This window comes from Haplochromis burtoni, unplaced genomic scaffold, assembly GCF_018398535.1.
Source record: "Haplochromis burtoni strain Fernald_Lab_line unplaced genomic scaffold, NCSU_Asbu1 Contig_60, whole genome shotgun sequence".
Lineage (NCBI taxonomy): Eukaryota > Metazoa > Chordata > Actinopteri > Cichliformes > Cichlidae > Haplochromis > Haplochromis burtoni.
In genome coordinates this window covers 1,101,714-1,121,158 of record NW_024582421.1, presented here as the reverse complement: position 1 = coordinate 1,121,158, position 19,445 = coordinate 1,101,714, and the positions used below count along the sequence as shown (strand labels likewise).

The 19,445-nt window shown below is 40.1% G+C and overlaps 1 protein-coding gene across 3 annotated transcripts in view; it reads right to left on the bottom strand.

Annotated features, from left to right (window-relative positions):
* Positions 1-19,445, bottom strand: part of celsr3 (cadherin, EGF LAG seven-pass G-type receptor 3) — a 113,826-nt gene that overhangs the window by 20,334 nt on the left and 74,047 nt on the right. For all 3 annotated transcript variants that reach the window (XM_014338587.2, XM_042221049.1, XM_014338588.2), the window contains 10 exons: positions 17,891-18,032; positions 15,750-15,870; positions 13,837-14,020; positions 12,660-12,761; positions 12,463-12,557; positions 11,886-12,095; positions 6,537-6,735; positions 2,704-2,892; positions 2,425-2,617; positions 1,442-1,609 (listed from right to left, as the gene is read on the bottom strand). In XM_014338587.2, the coding sequence (XP_014194073.1) occupies positions 1,442-1,609; positions 2,425-2,617; positions 2,704-2,892; positions 6,537-6,735; positions 11,886-12,095; positions 12,463-12,557; positions 12,660-12,761; positions 13,837-14,020; positions 15,750-15,870; positions 17,891-18,032 (1,603 nt within the window). The remainder of the gene's footprint in view (positions 1-1,441; positions 1,610-2,424; positions 2,618-2,703; positions 2,893-6,536; positions 6,736-11,885; positions 12,096-12,462; positions 12,558-12,659; positions 12,762-13,836; positions 14,021-15,749; positions 15,871-17,890; positions 18,033-19,445) is intronic.

Sequence of the window (19,445 nt, the reverse complement as noted above, 5' to 3'; positions counted from 1 at the left end):
TTTTGTGTACCTTTCTTTCAGTGAGTGGATATTTCAGTTACCTTTGCCTTCCAGTCAGCTCAAAGCAGTCTGGCCATTCTCCTCTGACCTCAAGGCATTTTCACCCAAAGAACTGCTGCTAACTCAATATTTCTCCTTTTTGGACCATCTTCTATTAAAATCCTAGTTCATCCTGTTGTGTAGGTAACAGTTTGAATTATTCAGACCAGGACATGTGGCACCAAAGACCACACCAGGTTCAAAATCACTTAAATCATCTTTCTTCACTAGTCTAATGCTCAGTTTAAACTTCAGCAGGTCATCTTGACCACGTCTAAATACCTAAACGCATTGAGTTGCTAATTAGACTTCTGTGTCAAATATGTGTACGTCAGAAGGTGTTCAGTGAGCATTTGAAATAATCCTTTGGCTAAAGTGGTCTTGTATTTTAAAAGCAGATCAGGCACTCCCGTTTACTTTTATAATGGTTTAGTATGGTAGTTTTTACTGTGGTAAAGATAGTAGCCTACATTGGCTTCATTATATGTGCTGCTAAAAAAAATTAAAGACTTTTTAATCAGTGTATATGATCAGGCTAATTCAACTTCTAGGATATTGGTATATTTTCTGACTCTTTCTTAATTTTTGTTTTTTTTTGCATTTGACTTGAGTCAGTGTCACTAGTGGTAGGATGAGGCGATACCTTGAGCCTACATTGGTTGCACAAGTAGTCCAACTAGGATGGCTCATCAATACGTGCGATTGCCATTGAAAGTTTGCTGTGTTTCCAGCACAGTCTCAAGAACATGGAGGAGATTCCAGGAGTTACTATAGTTACTAGTTACTATCAGCAGGACCGGTATCTGCTCCTTTGTGCAAGGACGTATAGAATGAATAGAATGAGAACTGCCAGAGCTACAAAATGACCCAACATTGTCAGCCCCCCACATCAAAGCACATGGGGGTCAAACAAACTACTGAATATCATTTTGAGTTCCTGCAATGAAATTTTGTCACAATGGACCAGCCTGCTGCACAAGTTTTTACTTATTTACTTATTTTCTGGGTTTCTTTGGATTGGACCATTTCTAGTTCTTGTTCTTGTGACTTACAACAGTGGACACTTCACATTCTTATTGTTAAAACTACATCAGTACTTTTCCTTCTGTGAGAGGTCTGCAGAAAACACAGAGCAGCTGCCTCAACAGCAGTGCAAGAAAGTCTGAATAAAGATATATTTTATATCTTAAAGCCAACAAGACAAAACCCAAAGTCATCATATTAACTTCAAATCTGAAGTTTAAGATATTTGCATTTAGCAAATTTCAAAAATGACAGTTTGATATTTCCAAACTTTACACAGTAGTGTATCTTTTAATCACCCAGTGACATACCGCAATACCCTGGACTTCAGTATCGACAGTATCAATACAGTGCGAAACATCGCATGTTATGTACTCACGGGCTGCTGTGGTTCCATTGTACACACAGAGGCTTGCTGCGATTGGCCGTCTCTAGCAGCTTGAACTCCAGTAAGATGGGTTGCTCTAAATGTCCGCCCACAAATGTCTGGTTGTTGTAGACAGAGATAGTGACCACAGGGGAGTTCATTACTGGATGTCTGGGAAGCCTGAAGGAGAGACAGTACAGAAGTTACAACACATCCTCCAGATCAGACAGAAAGCAGAGTTTGATATCCTGGTTAGGATGCTAAAAAAGGCAGAGACACAGTAACCAAAAAAAGAGACAAACCGAAAAAAAGAAGAGTGTGTTTTGTAAACCAGATAAGACACAAATGACTGATTATTGACACCAACTGAGAAGTGGACAGCTTGTTACTCGGTAATTAGGCCCAGAGGAGAAGTGGGGGACAGCAGAAGGAAAGAAGAGAGAAAACAAAGTAAAGACAGGATGATTAAAACAGAGAAAAGATCGCTGGAATTAGTCCTGATGCAGATACTCTGCTGACCTACCAGTGTTCCTCATATGACTATGAATTCAATTAGCCACAACTTCTTTTAATCATTTATTGAGCAAAGATGCCAAACATGTCCTACTTGCAAAGATCTGATACGGTGTTGCGTGTTTCATATGTGTCTTTCATGGTTGCGCATACAAACAAGCAACCTGAAGATGTGGGTTTGGGCTTCAGTGATGGATCTTTTTCAACCTTTTTTCCCACTTTTGGAGACTAAATGATCAATAGCACAAATTACCATCATTGGATCTTTTTTATACACATATATATGTAAAATCCTGGCATGTTGATGCTAGAATTGAAAGATAATGATCCCGATTTAATGATGTGATGCTCACGTTATTTAAAAGCAATTTTTGCAGACTGATTAGCACCAAATCAAAGACATACGGGCATAAATCACGAGAAGTTTTTGGAGTTGCAGTAATGAGATTTTCTTTAGTGTTCTGTGTGTTTCAGATTCCCACCTCACTCCTCGTCTGTCTGTGTGGTACTTGGGAGGAAGGGCAGCACCCAGACTTCGGTAAATGAGCAGGATCACAATGGTTATGGGCGGCTCAGGCAACGCAGAAGTATGTTTTGCTGCAGTGTATTCTCCTGTCTGATTGGCCGAGATACTGACAGGCGCCGAAGCGGTGTTTTGAGGATCTGAGGCTGAAACTGAAAAGTTTGAGTCAGAATATGTTTCTTGGGTTCAGCTCGAAACACTCTGAAGGTTTTTATTCAGTGTGTGTGTCTGTTCTTACGTTCTTTTTCCGTCCTCTCCTTCTCCTTCCAGTTATGCAGCCGCTGCCGTTGTGGCACCAGGGCAGCAGGGGGCAGTATCACATGAGTATAGGGATCCCACAAAGCCTGACCACGAAACAGGGTGGTGTGGTAGCGTGGGAAACGCCTCCGCACATGGGTGTGGTTCTCCATGCGGTCCAGGTTCATAACTGATTAATAAACATGCAGCAACAGACACATATAAACATTTTTTGGATGAAATTCCCACAGATGTTGGGTAATTAGGGTAATTATGTTGTTACATTAGCATAATATCACTGGTTAAAATAACATGTATCTTACACTTTAGATAGCAGCAGTGATGCATTCGCTTTCTGATTTTAAAAGTATGTTAAAAAGTGGAAAGATAGTCCATATCCTGATTTTAAGCTATGCTCATTGTAGTAACCTTTATAAGACAAAGTGTCACAATCACAGCAAACCAATGTCACTGGTCCCTATTTCACCATATTTTGGGTGTCGCATGTCACAAAGAAACATGTTACTGTAATTGTATTACATTTTTCAGTAACACAGTAATGTAATGCATTGCTGTGGACAAATGGACAGAAGGAAAAACTCCTCAAACAAACACATTTTTTTCATCCTGTCCACTTGCGTTAAAATGAGCTCCTTTCAGTTCGTGTGCAGGAGGAAAACAGTGAAGTGATTAACAGCAGAGATATGGAAATTACTTTTACTTGCAAACAACTGCATTACACTGCCTACAAAACTTTAGCTTTTTGCAAGCATCTGCACAAATAGCACGCTAACACAAAGCTAGCCAAGAACCCAAACTGGTGATAAACGTGAGTGCATGCTGACCCCAGTACAGCAGCCAGAGCCTGATCATCAACACGTAACAAAGACTGTGATGGGCAGTCCAGCTTACAGCCTCCATTTATAACTGCTCATATTTCACTGTGGTGATTATTTTCAAGTCTCTTTGGGTTCGTTTTAAAATTTTCTTTGTGTAGGAGAAAGTAATGTAATGAGTAGTGTAACTTTTTACGTGCTCTGGCAAATAATTAAGTAACATACTGCATTACTTTTAACAAAAATAATATGTTTAAAAAAAACCACCAACACTGCATATTACTTTTTGCAATGGCTGATTAACTGGAGCAGAACTGAACACACTGTGCTCTCTACAACACCTCTTAAAAAACATGTCACTGTTGTGTACAAAATAAAGTGTCTCATCTTAAACTTGTCCAGTTTACAAAAATGCATCCATCAAGAAGAAGAATAATGAAAGAACCCCCACACTGGGTCATTACCTGGAAATAACCCTGAAATCATTATGGGATAAACTGTCTCATAATAATACTACCCATGATGTTTCTCTTAGTATACAAACTATATCAAGAATATTCTCCAACATTAAGCTAACTGACTAGGAAAAAAAGTAGGAAAAAAAAATTAAATCCAAGCAATTAGAGGAATCAGAAGCTTGATGGGTTACTTTTACATATGCTGACCTCATTATCTCAAACTTTGGACATATATGACCATCTAACACTGCTTTGCCAATTAAAATACAAAGCAAAAGCAAATCAAGCGCCCCCTAAATTAGTGCCTGACAGTGTGTCTGTATGTGCCAATCACAGCTGTTCCATGCACCCATGAGTAACACTACGTTGAAATTCAAATTTCACTTCAAATTCAAATCAACATTCAACCCCCTGGAAAAACACCACAAACTGCAGCATGATGAATGCAGGACAAAGAAAACAAGGCAATGGTTGCTGACGCGACTCATTCAACATCAGCTCATACATCCATAAAAGCAGCCTGTGCATCCATCCAGCTCACACTGACCAGCTGAAATCACCAACGAGGCCGAAGACAGTAAGAGTAACGAAGGCTTCAATAACATTGTCGACACACTGGACAAACGATATGGTATTTTCCTAATTATTTTATACAGGCAGTATGAGTTTTATTCACATCCATCATGCAGGTACAATGAATGGTGTATATGTACAAACACATATTTGTCTGCAAATGGTAGTTTAAAGAGATTAAAAGGAATATGACCTCTTGATTTAATTTTGTGTTTTGGTACAGTTTAATTTTTTTTTTCTTCAAAGAGCTGCACTGAATTTAAGGAAATGAGGAGGAAAAATTTTGTTTCTGTGCAGAGATTTGTAGAGATGTGAAGATGCTGAACCAGTGTTCTGTTTATTCACTGCAATACTGGACAAAATGACTGTGATCATCATTTTAGCCATAATCGTGCAGCCCCAACCAGCACTCTTATCTTCTTCTGTGCCATTAAGCATCAAAGCAGCTTGCGTGCCAGACCCGTGTGACCTTGAGTCAGTAAAAGTAATACGAGACAGCTCATACAGCTACTTGATTTGTCTGTTTTATTTAAGTTTAGCTTTTCCTCTTTGATTCAGTCATAGAACAATTGTCATTTTTAGCTGTGTCATTAAAAAATATTTTTTCCCCTATGGATTAGTGAATCATTAGGTAGCGAGAGAATATAAAAATTCCCAAACACGCACACAGAGTGGAAGTATGTCAGCATGGAGCGTTCAATAACGACGAAACATTTGATCCAGCAAACAGCACTCAATCTGTTGGTGTGAGAGGCATGAAAGTTTATCCGATAATATTCATGTAAAGTGGTTTATTTGTTAAATAAAATGTAAGAAATTGCAAATATGGGGTTTTACTGCCAGCATCATCAACAAAAGCAGCAAAAATCGAAATTAACCGAAGGCTGACAACCCATCAAGTTCGTCCACGTCCTCTCCCATGTTATTCATTTTTACCCGTTTAGCTTGGAGCATCAGCCACGTGTTTGTGTGTTTGCTGGAGCGAAAAAATTTGCGTCAGTCATGTTTCTCATTAGTGTTGCCTTCACTGCTGCTCTGTTCTTGTCGCCTTGGCTTCGATTCAGAGTTAAATAACTGGATTTTGTAAGAATCCAAGAGCAAACGCAGGTATAACTAACAAAGAGATTCACAAACATATAGAAGTTCAAGTGGTAAGTCAATATTAGCCAACAAAGGTACGTCATGAGGAGATTACAGTGACTGTGTGACCAAAGGTACACAAGAAGAAGCTGCTGAGGCAAAATTCAGCAGCTGGAAACTTTGATGAGTTTTTGGGTGTAAAGTATTTTGAAGGAATTCAATCGGCGTGTGCAGTTAAGAGCATTAACCGAGTGTGAAATTCATTGTCACTGGCTTGATCCCTGCCAAAGCTGCTGCTGCTGTTGACACTTCAACACCTCGTCTTGTTGTAAGCGGTGCAGATTATCTAACAGCATTTTTTGACACTGTGAAAGTGACAGAAAAATGTGGATAAGAGCAAAAAGCACAAGTGAAGGGATGGCAGAAACTAAATGAAACTTTAATAACCTTGACTCTTAGGAGCCTTGCATGTCCAGTGATGTTAAACGCCAGCGTGTATGTGCTTTTTGTGTGAGATGCATGTGTCTGTCTGGCATCTGTATATGTAGATGATGTATGTTGGCCAGTGCTGCGGCGCTTCGGGGGGGTTGTGGATGTGCTGAAAGCATTAGCTGCTGTCTGAGTGGGAGTGTGAAATCCATCTCTCTGTGGTGCTGCCAACATTCTGGCTGTGCCATCATCACTCGCATTAGTGCTGTTCATCCCCATGCTTTACAATGACTCATTAGTGCTGATTTCACAGCAGCGATTTACAGTATTGTGAGAAAACTGAAGCATATCATTTGCAAAGATTGAGATTTCATTACTGTCTCGTTTAATTTTGGGGTGTGATCGGTGATTAATTATTGTATTGTGTCTGCATGTCTGCATCTGCAGTCCAAACTCACCAATGTTGGGAGCAACCAGCGCCACCGGGTTGAGGTAGGTGAGTTTCATGTTCTGAGCCAGATTCTTGGCGTACTGCTCCAGTAGCTCCGTCAGCGCTCCCGGACCGCCGCCTGGGATGTGGTTCTGACTCTGAGCGAGAGTACGCCAAAGCCCAGAGGTGCTCGGACCCAACAGCACACTGCAGCCTCGCAGGACGTTCTGGCACCAGCAGAAGGATAAAGAATTAATAAAAGCAGAAATAAAAACAGAAAAAGAGCCCATAAAAGTATCATGGCTTCTTAGGAGGTGCTTCGCTGCACTGTCTTCGAGGACAGTGGCCACATGAGCTTCACAGTTAATAACAACCGTTAAAAAATGTTAAATATTATCGGTCTGAGACTGTGGATGATGACAAAATATATATATTTAAGTTCTTTGGTCCTACACGGAGGCAGACAGCTGCTTAAACACTGGTTAAAGACTCAAATAAAAGTTGACTTGTGGCCAGAGGACAATCAGCTATGGTGTTTTCTGCTAACAACACTGAATCCTCTGATGACTTCTGTTATACCGGAGTAGTTCTGAGACTTTCAGGGAACAGATTATGTTGGTTTGCATATGACTGGAATACTACTTGAAGCCTGCTGAGACTGCACTCAAAAATGTTTTGCCCAAAATGCATCCATCCATCCATTTTCTTCCACTTATCCAGGGGAACACCGAGGCTTTCCCAGGCCAGCCAGGGGATGAAATCACTCCGGCATGTCCTGGGTATGCCCAAGATTTGAAGTAAATTATTATTATTATTTATTTTATTTTTTTTACTTAAGTACAATGTGAAACATTGAAACATTAATGGAATTTGATTGGTATACATTCAGTTTGCACCAAACATATTTTCATTAATGAATAATTATTTGAATAAACACATTTTGTATTGTTGTATTTTTGGCGTGTGGTTGGGTTATGACAAACATTTTAATATTTTCTTATTTTTCTTTCCTTTTTTGTGAGGTGCACATTGCATCTGAAAGACATTGTTTGTATGATCTCCTGTAAAGAAATAATTTATATTCTCTATGTTTTTAAAAACAAGGTAATAGCCCATTCCTACAAAATTACTGTTATAGTGATACTGATACACCTACACCTTACACCTAAGTTATATAAATGAAACTAATTTAAGGTTTTACAGTATTGAAGACTTTACATTAAACATAGTAAACAGGCAGGTTCACGTTTAGTTTTAGCCAAGCTGACTGTGTGAAAACCTGCATGTCTTTATAACAGCATAAATCAAATCTATAAATGTGTCCCTGTGCTGGTAGCACTGTTTTTGTTTTTTATGTTGTTGTTTTTTTAAGATAAATAATGAAACCCAATTTCAAATTTAACTGCATAATGATATAAAACACAAAATTGTGGAGGAAAGACAAAAGATAGAGGAAATAAGAGACGGCGAAGGCACACAGGGAGACAATTCAGACAATAAAGTTTAACAGAGGGAGAAAAACGAGGAATTAAAGGTCAGAACACGAGAATCTGGTTTTGGTTGAGCAGATGAGAAGTACGCTGCATCGTCACGCCGTTTGTCTGGCTGCTTTGAGCACAACTGTGATAAAAAATCCAAGCTAAGTCCTGACCCCAATTAGAACAAGCTTCACCACTGTCAGTGCTCCCATGTCATTGCTTTTTTACGGAGAATTGGTGACTATGGATGGAGGCCTCTTAGAGATTAGTCTGGACTGCACAGCCTTGCAAGAAGGGCTGAACAAAGAGAAATATCAGTGGAAAAGAGAGAAAGAGAGAGACAGGGAGGATCCCTTGCAGTCAGACCTAATAAAGTACTGCAGTGTAATATATTGCTCTGGGGAGAAAAGAAAGGAAAAAATAACGTATGACACAACCGTCAGGCAAACAAGGTACAAGTACATGCAGTGCAGCATAGAAAGAATGCATGAATTGTTGGGGGAGATGAAGAAACATTCAAGAAGAGAATTTGTGTGTGAGTGAGTGAAAAGAGGAGAAAAAAGAGAGAATAAGAGAGATGAGAAGTCACATGCAGAAGGCACAGAGGTAGGGAGGTGGAAAGTTGCGATGAGATGGAAAAATGGAGTGAAGAAAAGGATTGTTGGGGGTGGGAGAAAGGACAAAATGAACAATGTGACGGTATCATAAAAATGGCATTGTTCTAGTTTTTTGTGCTCCCTTCTTATCATCCGTTAGAGGTTATCGAGTCACGTACAGCATTACCTGTATGTGACTACAACTACTTTTGAAGATGACCTCTGTGCAGTAAATGTTTCAGCACATGTAGTGAGAGATTCTGACTGCTATGAATAAATTATCCTCTGAATGAAAATGCTTGCTGTTCTCTTAGAAAACACGCCCAGTTAAACCTCCATCTGCACTTAGAGAAAACTGGAAAATTGGAAAATTGGCGGCTCTTGAGCTCAAGACCCGGCGAGAGCCCATATAAACTTTATTGAAAAGAAAGAGGGTGAAGGGGGGAAAGAAAAGGAGAGTAAAACAGTATAGAGGCCACGGATGACGGGAATCCAGAAAGAGAGATTCACAAAGGCAGCATGGATGACGGAGAGAGAAAGAGGGGCTATCTTTTTTTTTGCAACATGCAATTTTGAAAAATTGTCTTTTTCAATTCAGCTCTTCGGCAATTCTTTCGCTTCATTTAAGAGAAACTACAAGTACATTTTAAAGATTCTGTCGCTGTGCTGTCACGTACTTGACAAAACGTGAGCCCCAGCCGTCTCCTATCAGTACAGCAGCATTCAGATGGATTTGATCACAGCTTGAACATGAAAGGTTTTCATCTTCTTTCGTTCACTGCTACATACCTGATGTGAAAACTCTACTTTCCTCCCCGCTTCCCTTCATCTCTGCTGAAGCCACGGGGCTCTATTACCGCCGCTGGGTTACTATAGAAACCGTGTTTGGCATTACCTGTTCATCTTGGCCTAATAGCTGCTGTTGTTTAAAATGATGTGTCAAGTATCATCAGATATAAATTTTCTATTGTTTAGAAGAAGAAAAAAGAGGTCGGACTGTAGCTTCCCTTTAGTGATGCCATAATAAACCAAAAGCTACCTCATTACCTCCAGATGCAGGCAGCACAACTGTTTTACAGCCAGAAGCCGAGGTTACGAGTCAGGTGAGCCGGGCATTAATGTGCTAATGTGGCAACACACCGTATAGCGGCTTTGTGACACTACAAACCAGCTAACCAATCACGAAGCCCTAATGGCCGTGTTTCTGATTTACTGTCAGGTTAAATGAAAGGACAGGCAGGAAAAGGTTTTTGTTTTCTCTCACTCTAGGACATCATTAATACCGCTGCTGAGTTGCCATAGCAACTGTCTGTGTGTGTGTGTGTGTGTGTGTGTGTGTGTGTGTGTGTGTGTGTGTGTGGACTGTGTTTGCTAAGATACCTTTTGAGTGCCACAACAAATTCATATACACAGGTTTAAGACGACTTTATAAAAAGAAAAGTGAAGGGAGGATGAAGTCTTACTCCTTTGTGTTGCCGTGCACTTTCTGTCTCCTAGCCACCAGATTTGTGGCTCAGATGTAACAAAAAACCAGAACCTTAAACTCGGACTAGTTCAAGCGCGTTATGCAGAATCAGTGGAGTAACAAAGCAAATGTCAGTGGGAAAACACTGGGGGGGATTGCATTACGGAACTTTAACATCTAAATAGGCACAAATGACATTTTGTGCTCAGACTACGGGAGAATAAAATACAACCACTCACTTTCTACTGCTCACGGTTACCATCGGGTGGCTAAAAATCCTCCCTGTTAGCATGAATTATGAATCGCATCCTGCTGTCTGCTGTGGATACTGTACTGGAGAGAAATACATCTTTTTATTGCCCACTAAGGTCCCTAATTAAAGTGAATAAATCACACCCTGGCTGAAACATTAAAAAGCAGGAGCCAACTCATCAGTTAAAGACATAAGAGGGAAAAATGTCGTGAGGTTTCAATTAATAACCATGAGAAAAATCGCTTGTTTCTAGCAGAAATCCCACATTATACTTTACGACTCTTACAACCGTTTGAGTGACGTGGAGAGAAAATGTTCCAGCGGGAATTACAATTTAAATTCACCTCATGAATTACAATAAGTGTAACTACCGCAGTAAAGTATTATAAGCGAGTGAGCTGTCAGTTTCATGTCAGCGAGCAGTTTGGAAGGCTGAAGCTAGCAGGAGGGGTCCTGCATTCCTGGATTCTTCAGCCACTTACTCGTGATGTATGGAACAGGAGCAGCTCATTCCTTGTCAGCTGAGTTTGATATATAAGCTTAAATATTTCTGGCAAAATAAAACAGAGATGTCTGGTTACCGCCTTTATGTCAGAATGCCAACAATTTTTAAATTATCGCCTGTCAGCTGGTGCATCCTCAGCTGAAGGCGTCGGCATCAGGTAAAACGAGAGCCTGTCAGTTAATATGCGGAGATGACGCGCTGCAATACTTCATGAGTTACTGTCACCGCATCACCATAGCAACATTACTTCCAAATTTCTGAGAAAAGACATCTCGTTGTAATATCTAGTCACTGGGTCTGTACCCCATAATAGTAGAGTGTATCAATCATAGCTAGAGTTTTAAATAACAGCAGCTATTTTATGTCCTCTGGGAGATTCTGTGCAGATTTGTAGTTGCTAGCGGCAGGAGTATAGTAACACAAAGATTTTAACTCGCAACTTAATGTTTTATTGTAATATTTAATTTTGCACCAAGAGAGCAGATATTATTAATAATTTCGCATCATATTCACGAGGTCATTTAGAGTAGTTAGTTGGACGCCTTCCTTAGTGATCCGCTTGTTAAGTTACACTTAAATCTATTGACATACTGATAAAAGCTGCCAATAAAATGAGATTTAGAAAAACTTGATTTTCACACATGAAAACACCCCTTACTTTTACACCTGGATTCTTCCAACAACCTTTCACAGCTTGCACTTCATCTGTATTTTAAACAGTCCTGCTTTTGCTCACTAAATGCAGCATTTTATCAATATACCTAAAAGTTGTCCTTGAACTGCTCATGATGGTGTTTGTTGTATTGTTTGTATCGTCTGTGTGCATGCTGCTTTCCACACTTTTTCCATGACATCACTTAGATTTAGATCAGAAAGGATGAATCATCAAGAACCAGTAAACAGCCCTTGTTAATAATGCAAAATGTCTTCCTTTTTTCACAACACCTGCATCCTCATCGCATCTCTCCTCCCCAAGTACTGATACATCAGTCTAAAATACACAGACTCAAGCAGAGTGTGTCTTTGTAAAGACTCTAACAGGAGCGTATAAAGGAATTTTCAAAAATATGTCATTTTTACCTCGTTGAAGTACGCGTCCTGGGTGGCGGTGAGTCCGAAGCCACTCTGCTGGGTCTCAAATGTAAGTAGGCGTGACAGCAGCCGCTCAGCTATCTGCAGGTCATTGCCATAGAGCCGGGTGGTAGCCTCGGTTACATCACGGAGCTGGTGGGCAAGCTTCTTCTCCATGATGGTGTTCAGCTCTGTCTCGTTGCGCTCCAGGGAATCGAGCTACACAAACATCCAGACGCGGGAAAAATATTTATTGAATGAATGAAGAGATTTAATGCCAGATGACATATTTGCATGCGTGAGCATTTCAGCTGTCTGTCCAACAGGCAAATCTGTCCTTGAATAATTTTCAGACTGAAGAATTCCTTCAAGACAGGAATTAAACTGGAAATCTCCGAGAAAGCGTTCCAGCTGCATATTAAAAATATTGGTTCCTGTTACTGTTTAAAAATAAATAAATAAAATTAAAAACTTAATTGAAATATTCCTGCAGGAGAAATTTAGATTTTAGATGCTTAGAACAAACTTTTAATGGAGTTAAAAAGTGAATTAGTTATTGTATTACTGTCATTAGCGGTCTACGTACAGCAGCACTGAGCTCCACAAACGGAGGTGAAGTGCAGTTGCAAAGGTCCGGCTCCAACCAGCCTCTCTCCGCATCACAGTGTCTAATGGCAGCACCTGCAAAGAGGAGAAACATGAATTTTTTAAAAATGTCTCCTCACAATGATTTGGCATGAAAAATCAATGTGTTTGAATGCATTTGTGTTAATGTATACGGACCGACAGAGCCTTTGGGGCAGGGCACCGCGGCAGGCAGGTTGAACTTGGTACGCGGCCACCAGATCCCCTGAGTAATGGTCTTTGGACAACCATCATAAATGACTGCGGGAGAGAGAACACCAATTAAAATCTTTATCAGCTCAACAACCTTTTCCATTTAAAATCATGACAAAATATGACTCACAATGTAAATACATTTTTTTTTTAAAGTTTTTCTTTTGACTTGCGGAGAAGAAAATGAAAATGATTGTGAGAGAAGAAAACAGCAGCGTCTCACTAAAAGAAGTAATTACAAGTGGAGACGCTGGAACTGACAAAGCTGCACAGAACAGGGGAAAAAGGGAGAGAGAATCAACTGGAAGCTGTTAAATAGACGATGACTATAATTAACAGTTTCTTTGTGTCTCTGGGCTCAGGCAGAGACTTGACAAACATGACCATTTTTAAAAAGATGGAACAGCGGAGAAACAGGAATCCTGTGATTACACAATGGAAGGTAAATAGGGTAAAAGCTCAGAAGTGGCTCATTATTGTCATTCACATGTCTTTGTCTCTACAGATGATTTAGTCTGAAGGCTTTTGAACCCATCCTAAAAATTATACACCTTGTTTAAAGTCATCTGGAGTTTGCCACCAGTCTACTGACAGTCCCACAAAAGATACACGGATGATGAAATTGTTTTGACAACTTTTGGGAACTACGACTTCGCAGAAAAGGTTTAATACTAAATCCAACTCGGAACAAAAGCAGCTGATTTTTTCATTTACTTGGTTTTTATCAATGGAGCTGTGACAGTGACACACTTTTAACATAAAGCAAATCGTTTTCTACGAGTGATTCACTCCCTCACACTAATATTGCCTTCAGGCAGTTTTTAGAATTACTGAAGTTTTTTTATATATTTATTTGATTTTTTTCACCCACAAGCGGTGACGCCTCAGATATGATACGGAGCTTCACATCAGTAGATGAATGAATGAATGATGTAGCCCCCTGTTGTGTAAACAGGAGTAATCTCAACAGGCAACAGTGAGATGCAAAAATATGACAATAAACACACACACACAGTTCAGAGCCCCCGCTGGTGCTTGCTTCTTTTTCTTTCTTATTTCTTTTAAAGAAAATAAGCTAAAAATAAACAAACACAAACTCAGTTGACCTGCTTCTTTTTCTCACCTTCACATCCTGAGTTTGTGACCTCAGCAAAAGGGTTGTCGCATGAGTTGCACTGGCGACCAATTACGCCAGGCCTGCACTGACACTGTCCTGACTCTGGGTCGCATGCCCGCGAGAAGGACCCCACTGGGTAGCAGTCGCACGGCAGGCAGGTGTCCGAGTTTCGCGCACGGAAGTGGAACTCCTGAATATACACATGGACGGACACATGAGTCTCAACCGTACAAACTATCAGCGTGTTACAATTACATCAGCGTGCATGACTGTGAGATTTATACAGCGAATCAGATGGGGAGCCATGTATAAGAGAGAGTTGAAGAGTATCAATCAATGCATTACAGTTGATGATTTCGTTTGCACAGCTTGAGAATACAGAGGATATTGATGCCTTTGCCTCACACATCACTAGAGATGACGACCCGCCTGGTCTCTAGAAACAATTTGTGGCAAGTGTTTGCAGGTTGTTACAGCACCAAAACTTTCTTGCGATTGCCTTGATCGCTAGCAGATTGCCAAAGTTGTCTGTTGTCTTCCAAGTCTGGAAGACGCTGAATTGTCTGTGTACCATCAAGCGGTAGTGGAACTTGGAAGTAAGAATATTCACCTTTAAAACAAAAGCTGGCTCTTTACCTCTGAAACCAACACATTTCAAAAGACATAACATTTCCCACTTTCTGTTTGCGTAGCACTCTTCACAGCTTAGCAAGTAGTTGCAGACAAGTTGCAGACATCTTCCCAACAGACTATGATTGGGTCACTCACCATTCTCCAGGCCTGTGTAACTGCAATTTTAGTAGTTGTTTTCAATGCATCTGCCAGATACCTGCAACAACCACTTGCATCTGGTTGGGAATTATACATTTTTCCCTAGCAACTGGTGGTTGCCAGGCAGGTTGCCAGCCAGTGTCTAGGCCTATGTGAACGGGACCTAACTCTGCAGTAAGGACAAGAATAATACCAGGTTAGAGGATGATGGTGCAGCATCACCAGTGTATGTAATGTAATTCTGAAGGACTTCCCAAAGTAACTGTTAATGTATAGAAAGATAAATCTGTTAAGATCTCATTTTAAACCTTACTTTAAGATATCGACTGCAATACTTGCCTCGACATGATTGGCACGTAGGCTAAATGAGAGCATTGTTGTGTTAGCACAACAATGAGAAGAATAAAGTAACTTCAAATTGAATCTAAATTGTTGATAACTACTTTTTCCGGGGTCAAATCAACATGGTGATCGGCTATAGAGAAAAGGCACCACATTTCCGACACACTCATTGTTTATGCCACCTACACACTACTTGCCAGCTGAAATTCAATATAGAGATTGTTCAGTAAAACCTCCCAATTTAACCCTTGGACCCCGATCTGTGATCATGTGTGCTTCATGTAGTCACGAGGTGTGGATTTAGGGGAAATGACACAGATTAAAGATTATCTTCAGGATTAAAGCCTAGATAAAACAGGATTCAATATAGCAGCTACAGAGGAGTATATCAATACGCGTGTATTTACGGATCGGAAATTTCAATATCTATGGATGATCAACATATCGTGGTTGCTGTTATATATACATCTGGATAGCCTATCAACCTGAGAGGCGTTTACTGGGTGGTCTGCAGATGATCAGTTTACTAATTAGGTATTTTTAATCTAAACATCATAAATTTTAAACATGACAATTTTAAATATTTGGTTCCATAGCAAAATGTGTTGTAATGACTTTTTGAGCAGCTCCAGGATTTAAGTAATACAACAACTACCCATCCATTCATCTAATTTCTTAACACCTTATCCAGCTTAGGGACTATGGGAGGAATATCCAGAGGAAACCGACACACCCAGAGGAAAAAAAGTATTTCTACTACCTTTCACAACATCGTTGTATGTACTTTGTGTGATTCTCCTGGTTACCTTGCACTGACACTGTCCGCTGGTCTTATTACAGTCAGGATCGAAGCCTTTATTGGTGTCACAGTGGCACGGTCCACAGGTTGGAGATCCCCACCAACCCCTGGGACACTGATGATCAATCCTACACGCACACAGAGACACAGAGTCATTAACACAAGATAGATCAGATAAAAGAGAAAAACACCAACTGAGCAACACAGCCTGTCAAAAACTTTTAATCGCTCTTCAAAGGATTCAACATTCCCTCTGATTTCCAAATAATTGGTGGGAACAAAGAGATGAAAGAAACAAGTATGAAATGAAGGAAGCAAAGGTATGGATCGAACTGGGAGGACATATTAATACTGGCATGTGGAGGTAGATGTACAAACAAAGAACTTGCACTTTTGCTGAGACACAGAAACAAGATATGATTATACACAATATATCGATTAACTTTTGACAATAAGGTTTACAAGGTGCATTAGACTTCCTACATAGCCACAAACTTTAAATGTTTCTTATTGCTGGCACAGCCACACTTTGAACAGTCGCATATTAAACAGGAAAGCCTCCTTCACCCATTTAAAACATTTATTAAGCTCACCGATTCGTTTTAAAACCTGTTTTCTCAAACTACTAAACTGCCACGGAATTTCAACTCCATAAAAATAACTTTTTTTTATGTTCACTACACTTCTCATTTGCTCACATCTCAGCTAATGTGCTTTCCTCCTAAACTCTAATGTCTAGCGTCTAATGGTTCACTGAAGAGATGAGTGCTTCTCGCAGTTAATGCAGACTGTTGTGCACATCTCTTAATTGCACCTTGTGGAAAGTCTCGGAGAGCAAAATTCAGATGTGAGTGATTTGTAACTGAATATCAGGGTTGACTCTCCCTGTTGTGTATTTTTGGCAGCTTAAATGCAAAATACTTTGTCTGATCATAACTCAGGGTGCACAGAAACAAAGACAGGGCCTTAAGCGGAAGCTGCTCCAGCTGTGCTTTGATGAATATATGCCTTGTAGGGGTCTTTCCTAAATGAGAAATGTGTTCAAACTGGCAAGTCATTTAAGATTATTTTTCACGTTTTAAAACAGCTAAAACTTTTAATTTTTAGATGTTAGTCTGAACTTTTGTTCTATAGGAACTGGCTCATTATTGTGATATGGATATTGGTAAGCTAGGCTCATTCATGACCCGGGAAATACATGTATGCTTTTAACATTATCGATGCACTGTTTTGCAGGGAACCATTACTAACAGACCTAGAGCAGCAAGATTTACCTTTGCAGAAACCTTCATGCAAATAGCTGTCAATCATCACCTAAAGTGACGATGACAGACAGAAGTAGTCCTCTATAAAATATAACAAGCCCACTATGTCATTTCACTCGCTAAAATAAATAGTACTTTAAAGGTACTCTGATGAGACATAAAAACCTGAACCTTAAAATGATATAAATCAGCAAATCTGCAAATAAAAGTAGCCATAATATAAAATGTCGATCCATTTCTGATGTTATCATCCTTCAGTGCATGGTGGCAACTTAAAAAAAAGGAAAAAGAGGTACTCTCATGACCACCTATGCTTAATGAGCCATATATGTGTGTGCACGCATATGACTTGTTGCATAATCTTTGTAAAATTATTATAAATCCAGTCTTAGTGCTGATTTAATTTTCATACAACTCTCACTGTCTGCCAATCAAATATATGGAAAAACTTTACGATATTTCATTTGCAGGTGAAAATGTGTGTCCTTGTGAAAAACACACCAGATCAAAGATGTTCATCTGGGACAAAAGCTCACACAATGAGCAGCTCATGAGATAAATCTTAAGCTGTGTGGATTTCACAGGCAGGAAAGAGGCACGGGGTCAGGTCAGGGTTACGCTTACTTCACACAGTTTAACATAACCACAGATAACCTCTGAGTGTGTGTGTTTTGACTTGAGACTCCGCTCATCCCACAGTGGATTACATGGAACGCTGGAGATGTGGGGCAACAAGGCTGAACTAAAGCTACCAAGACACGCACATAACTGAACAGAGCTTAAGTGGGCTAGAGACTACAAAGAGTTGTAGTCTGTGTTGGCACCTCGCAGGTAACCCGAAGTTCAAATGTTACATCAGTTGCGTGGGCGTTTGCCTGTGTACCTGTGCTGGCAGTATTGCCCGTAGTGGTTGTCTCCGCAGTCACAAATGTATCCATGGGAAGAGCTGGGCTTCCTGTGGCAGTGAGCCTCATTCTCACATGGATTCAGATGACAGGCGTCAGTGCAGCTTTTCCCATAATAACCTGAGAGACACAAAGAGAGATGTCAAAAACCTTCAGCACAGTAAGAAAACTTGGTTCTTAAATGTTTTTTGTTTTGTTTTGCAGGTTATATTAAATAATATTTTTGATTAAATTCACTGGACATGTATCTTCCACCTGAGCAAGTGGCACATCCTTTAAACTCTATGGACACAGGGAGGAAGTCATAGGCTGATTAACCCTCAATTTTATTTGCTATAATAACTTATAAGAAAAATTATCAGGAGACTTGTTATGCATATTTAAGTGGGTCTAAGCAAATATCCATTCATCCTACTGCTACCTAAATATTAACACTGAGTATGTCCAAGTTTTATTAACGTTAAAAAACTGATTTATTTTGGAAACAATCATCTACAGAAAAAAAAAAGACAACCTTAGTGTGTAAAGAACTTCCCTTCCAAGTAATTTGATGAAATAAAAGCAGAACACAGCAAACACTGAGATCTGAATATGCAGTATGGCGCTGCGTCTTCCATCTGTGTACCACACATAATAACCTGTCAACTCGCAAGTAAACATCTCAAACATCAAACAGCGATTATCACAAATGTCATTCTCCTGACGCACTTCGGCTGGGCGAGCCACTGGAAAACATGCCGCAACGGTGCATTGCTACACTGTCAGCCGCTGAAACACTAACACAGCGCTTCTTCCTTTTTTTTTTTCTGAGTTCAAAACAAGTACAAGAGTAGCATCAAGAAAACATTCCACTTGCTATACGGCAATATATATGCACGTCAGGTGTGGAGGAACCAAGACATGTTGATGGGAAGTAGGCTACTGGAACAAAGCATCCATGGACAACGGCTGATAATATAGAACTGATGCAGAGATGCTATTATGTATCACATATGCCGACCCAATGAGAGGGTATATGCCACACATGTGAGAACTATGGATGAGCAGAAAGCCAACATCCAAACTCACCAAGAAGTACCTGGTAATAACCACACGTGTCACCATCAAATGCAAAATATATCACTGTTCACACTGCTGTTCTGCACAGGCGTCAGTCCTGTAAGCCTGCTCATCACTAAGACTGGATACAGATATAAATTCAGGACTGGAGTGACTATCAGTCACCTCACACTCACCAATCCTCCTCATCAGGATCGATAGCGAGGACATCAGGATGCCATTTAGCCTGGATAAGTGGGTATATTGACCAAATGGTAAAAAAGAGAGAGAAGATAACCTGGACTGAAGGGGTGGAGCCACCAGAAGGAGGAATAGCAGATATATGGGACAGCTACAAGTACCTGGGTATCCCACAATCCAAGGGAAACCATGATAAAGATGCACAAAGGTCAGCCACAAGTACTTCCAGAAGATAAGACGGTTTTAAAAAGCCAGCTGAATGGTAGGAATAAGATCCAAGCCATCAATACATCC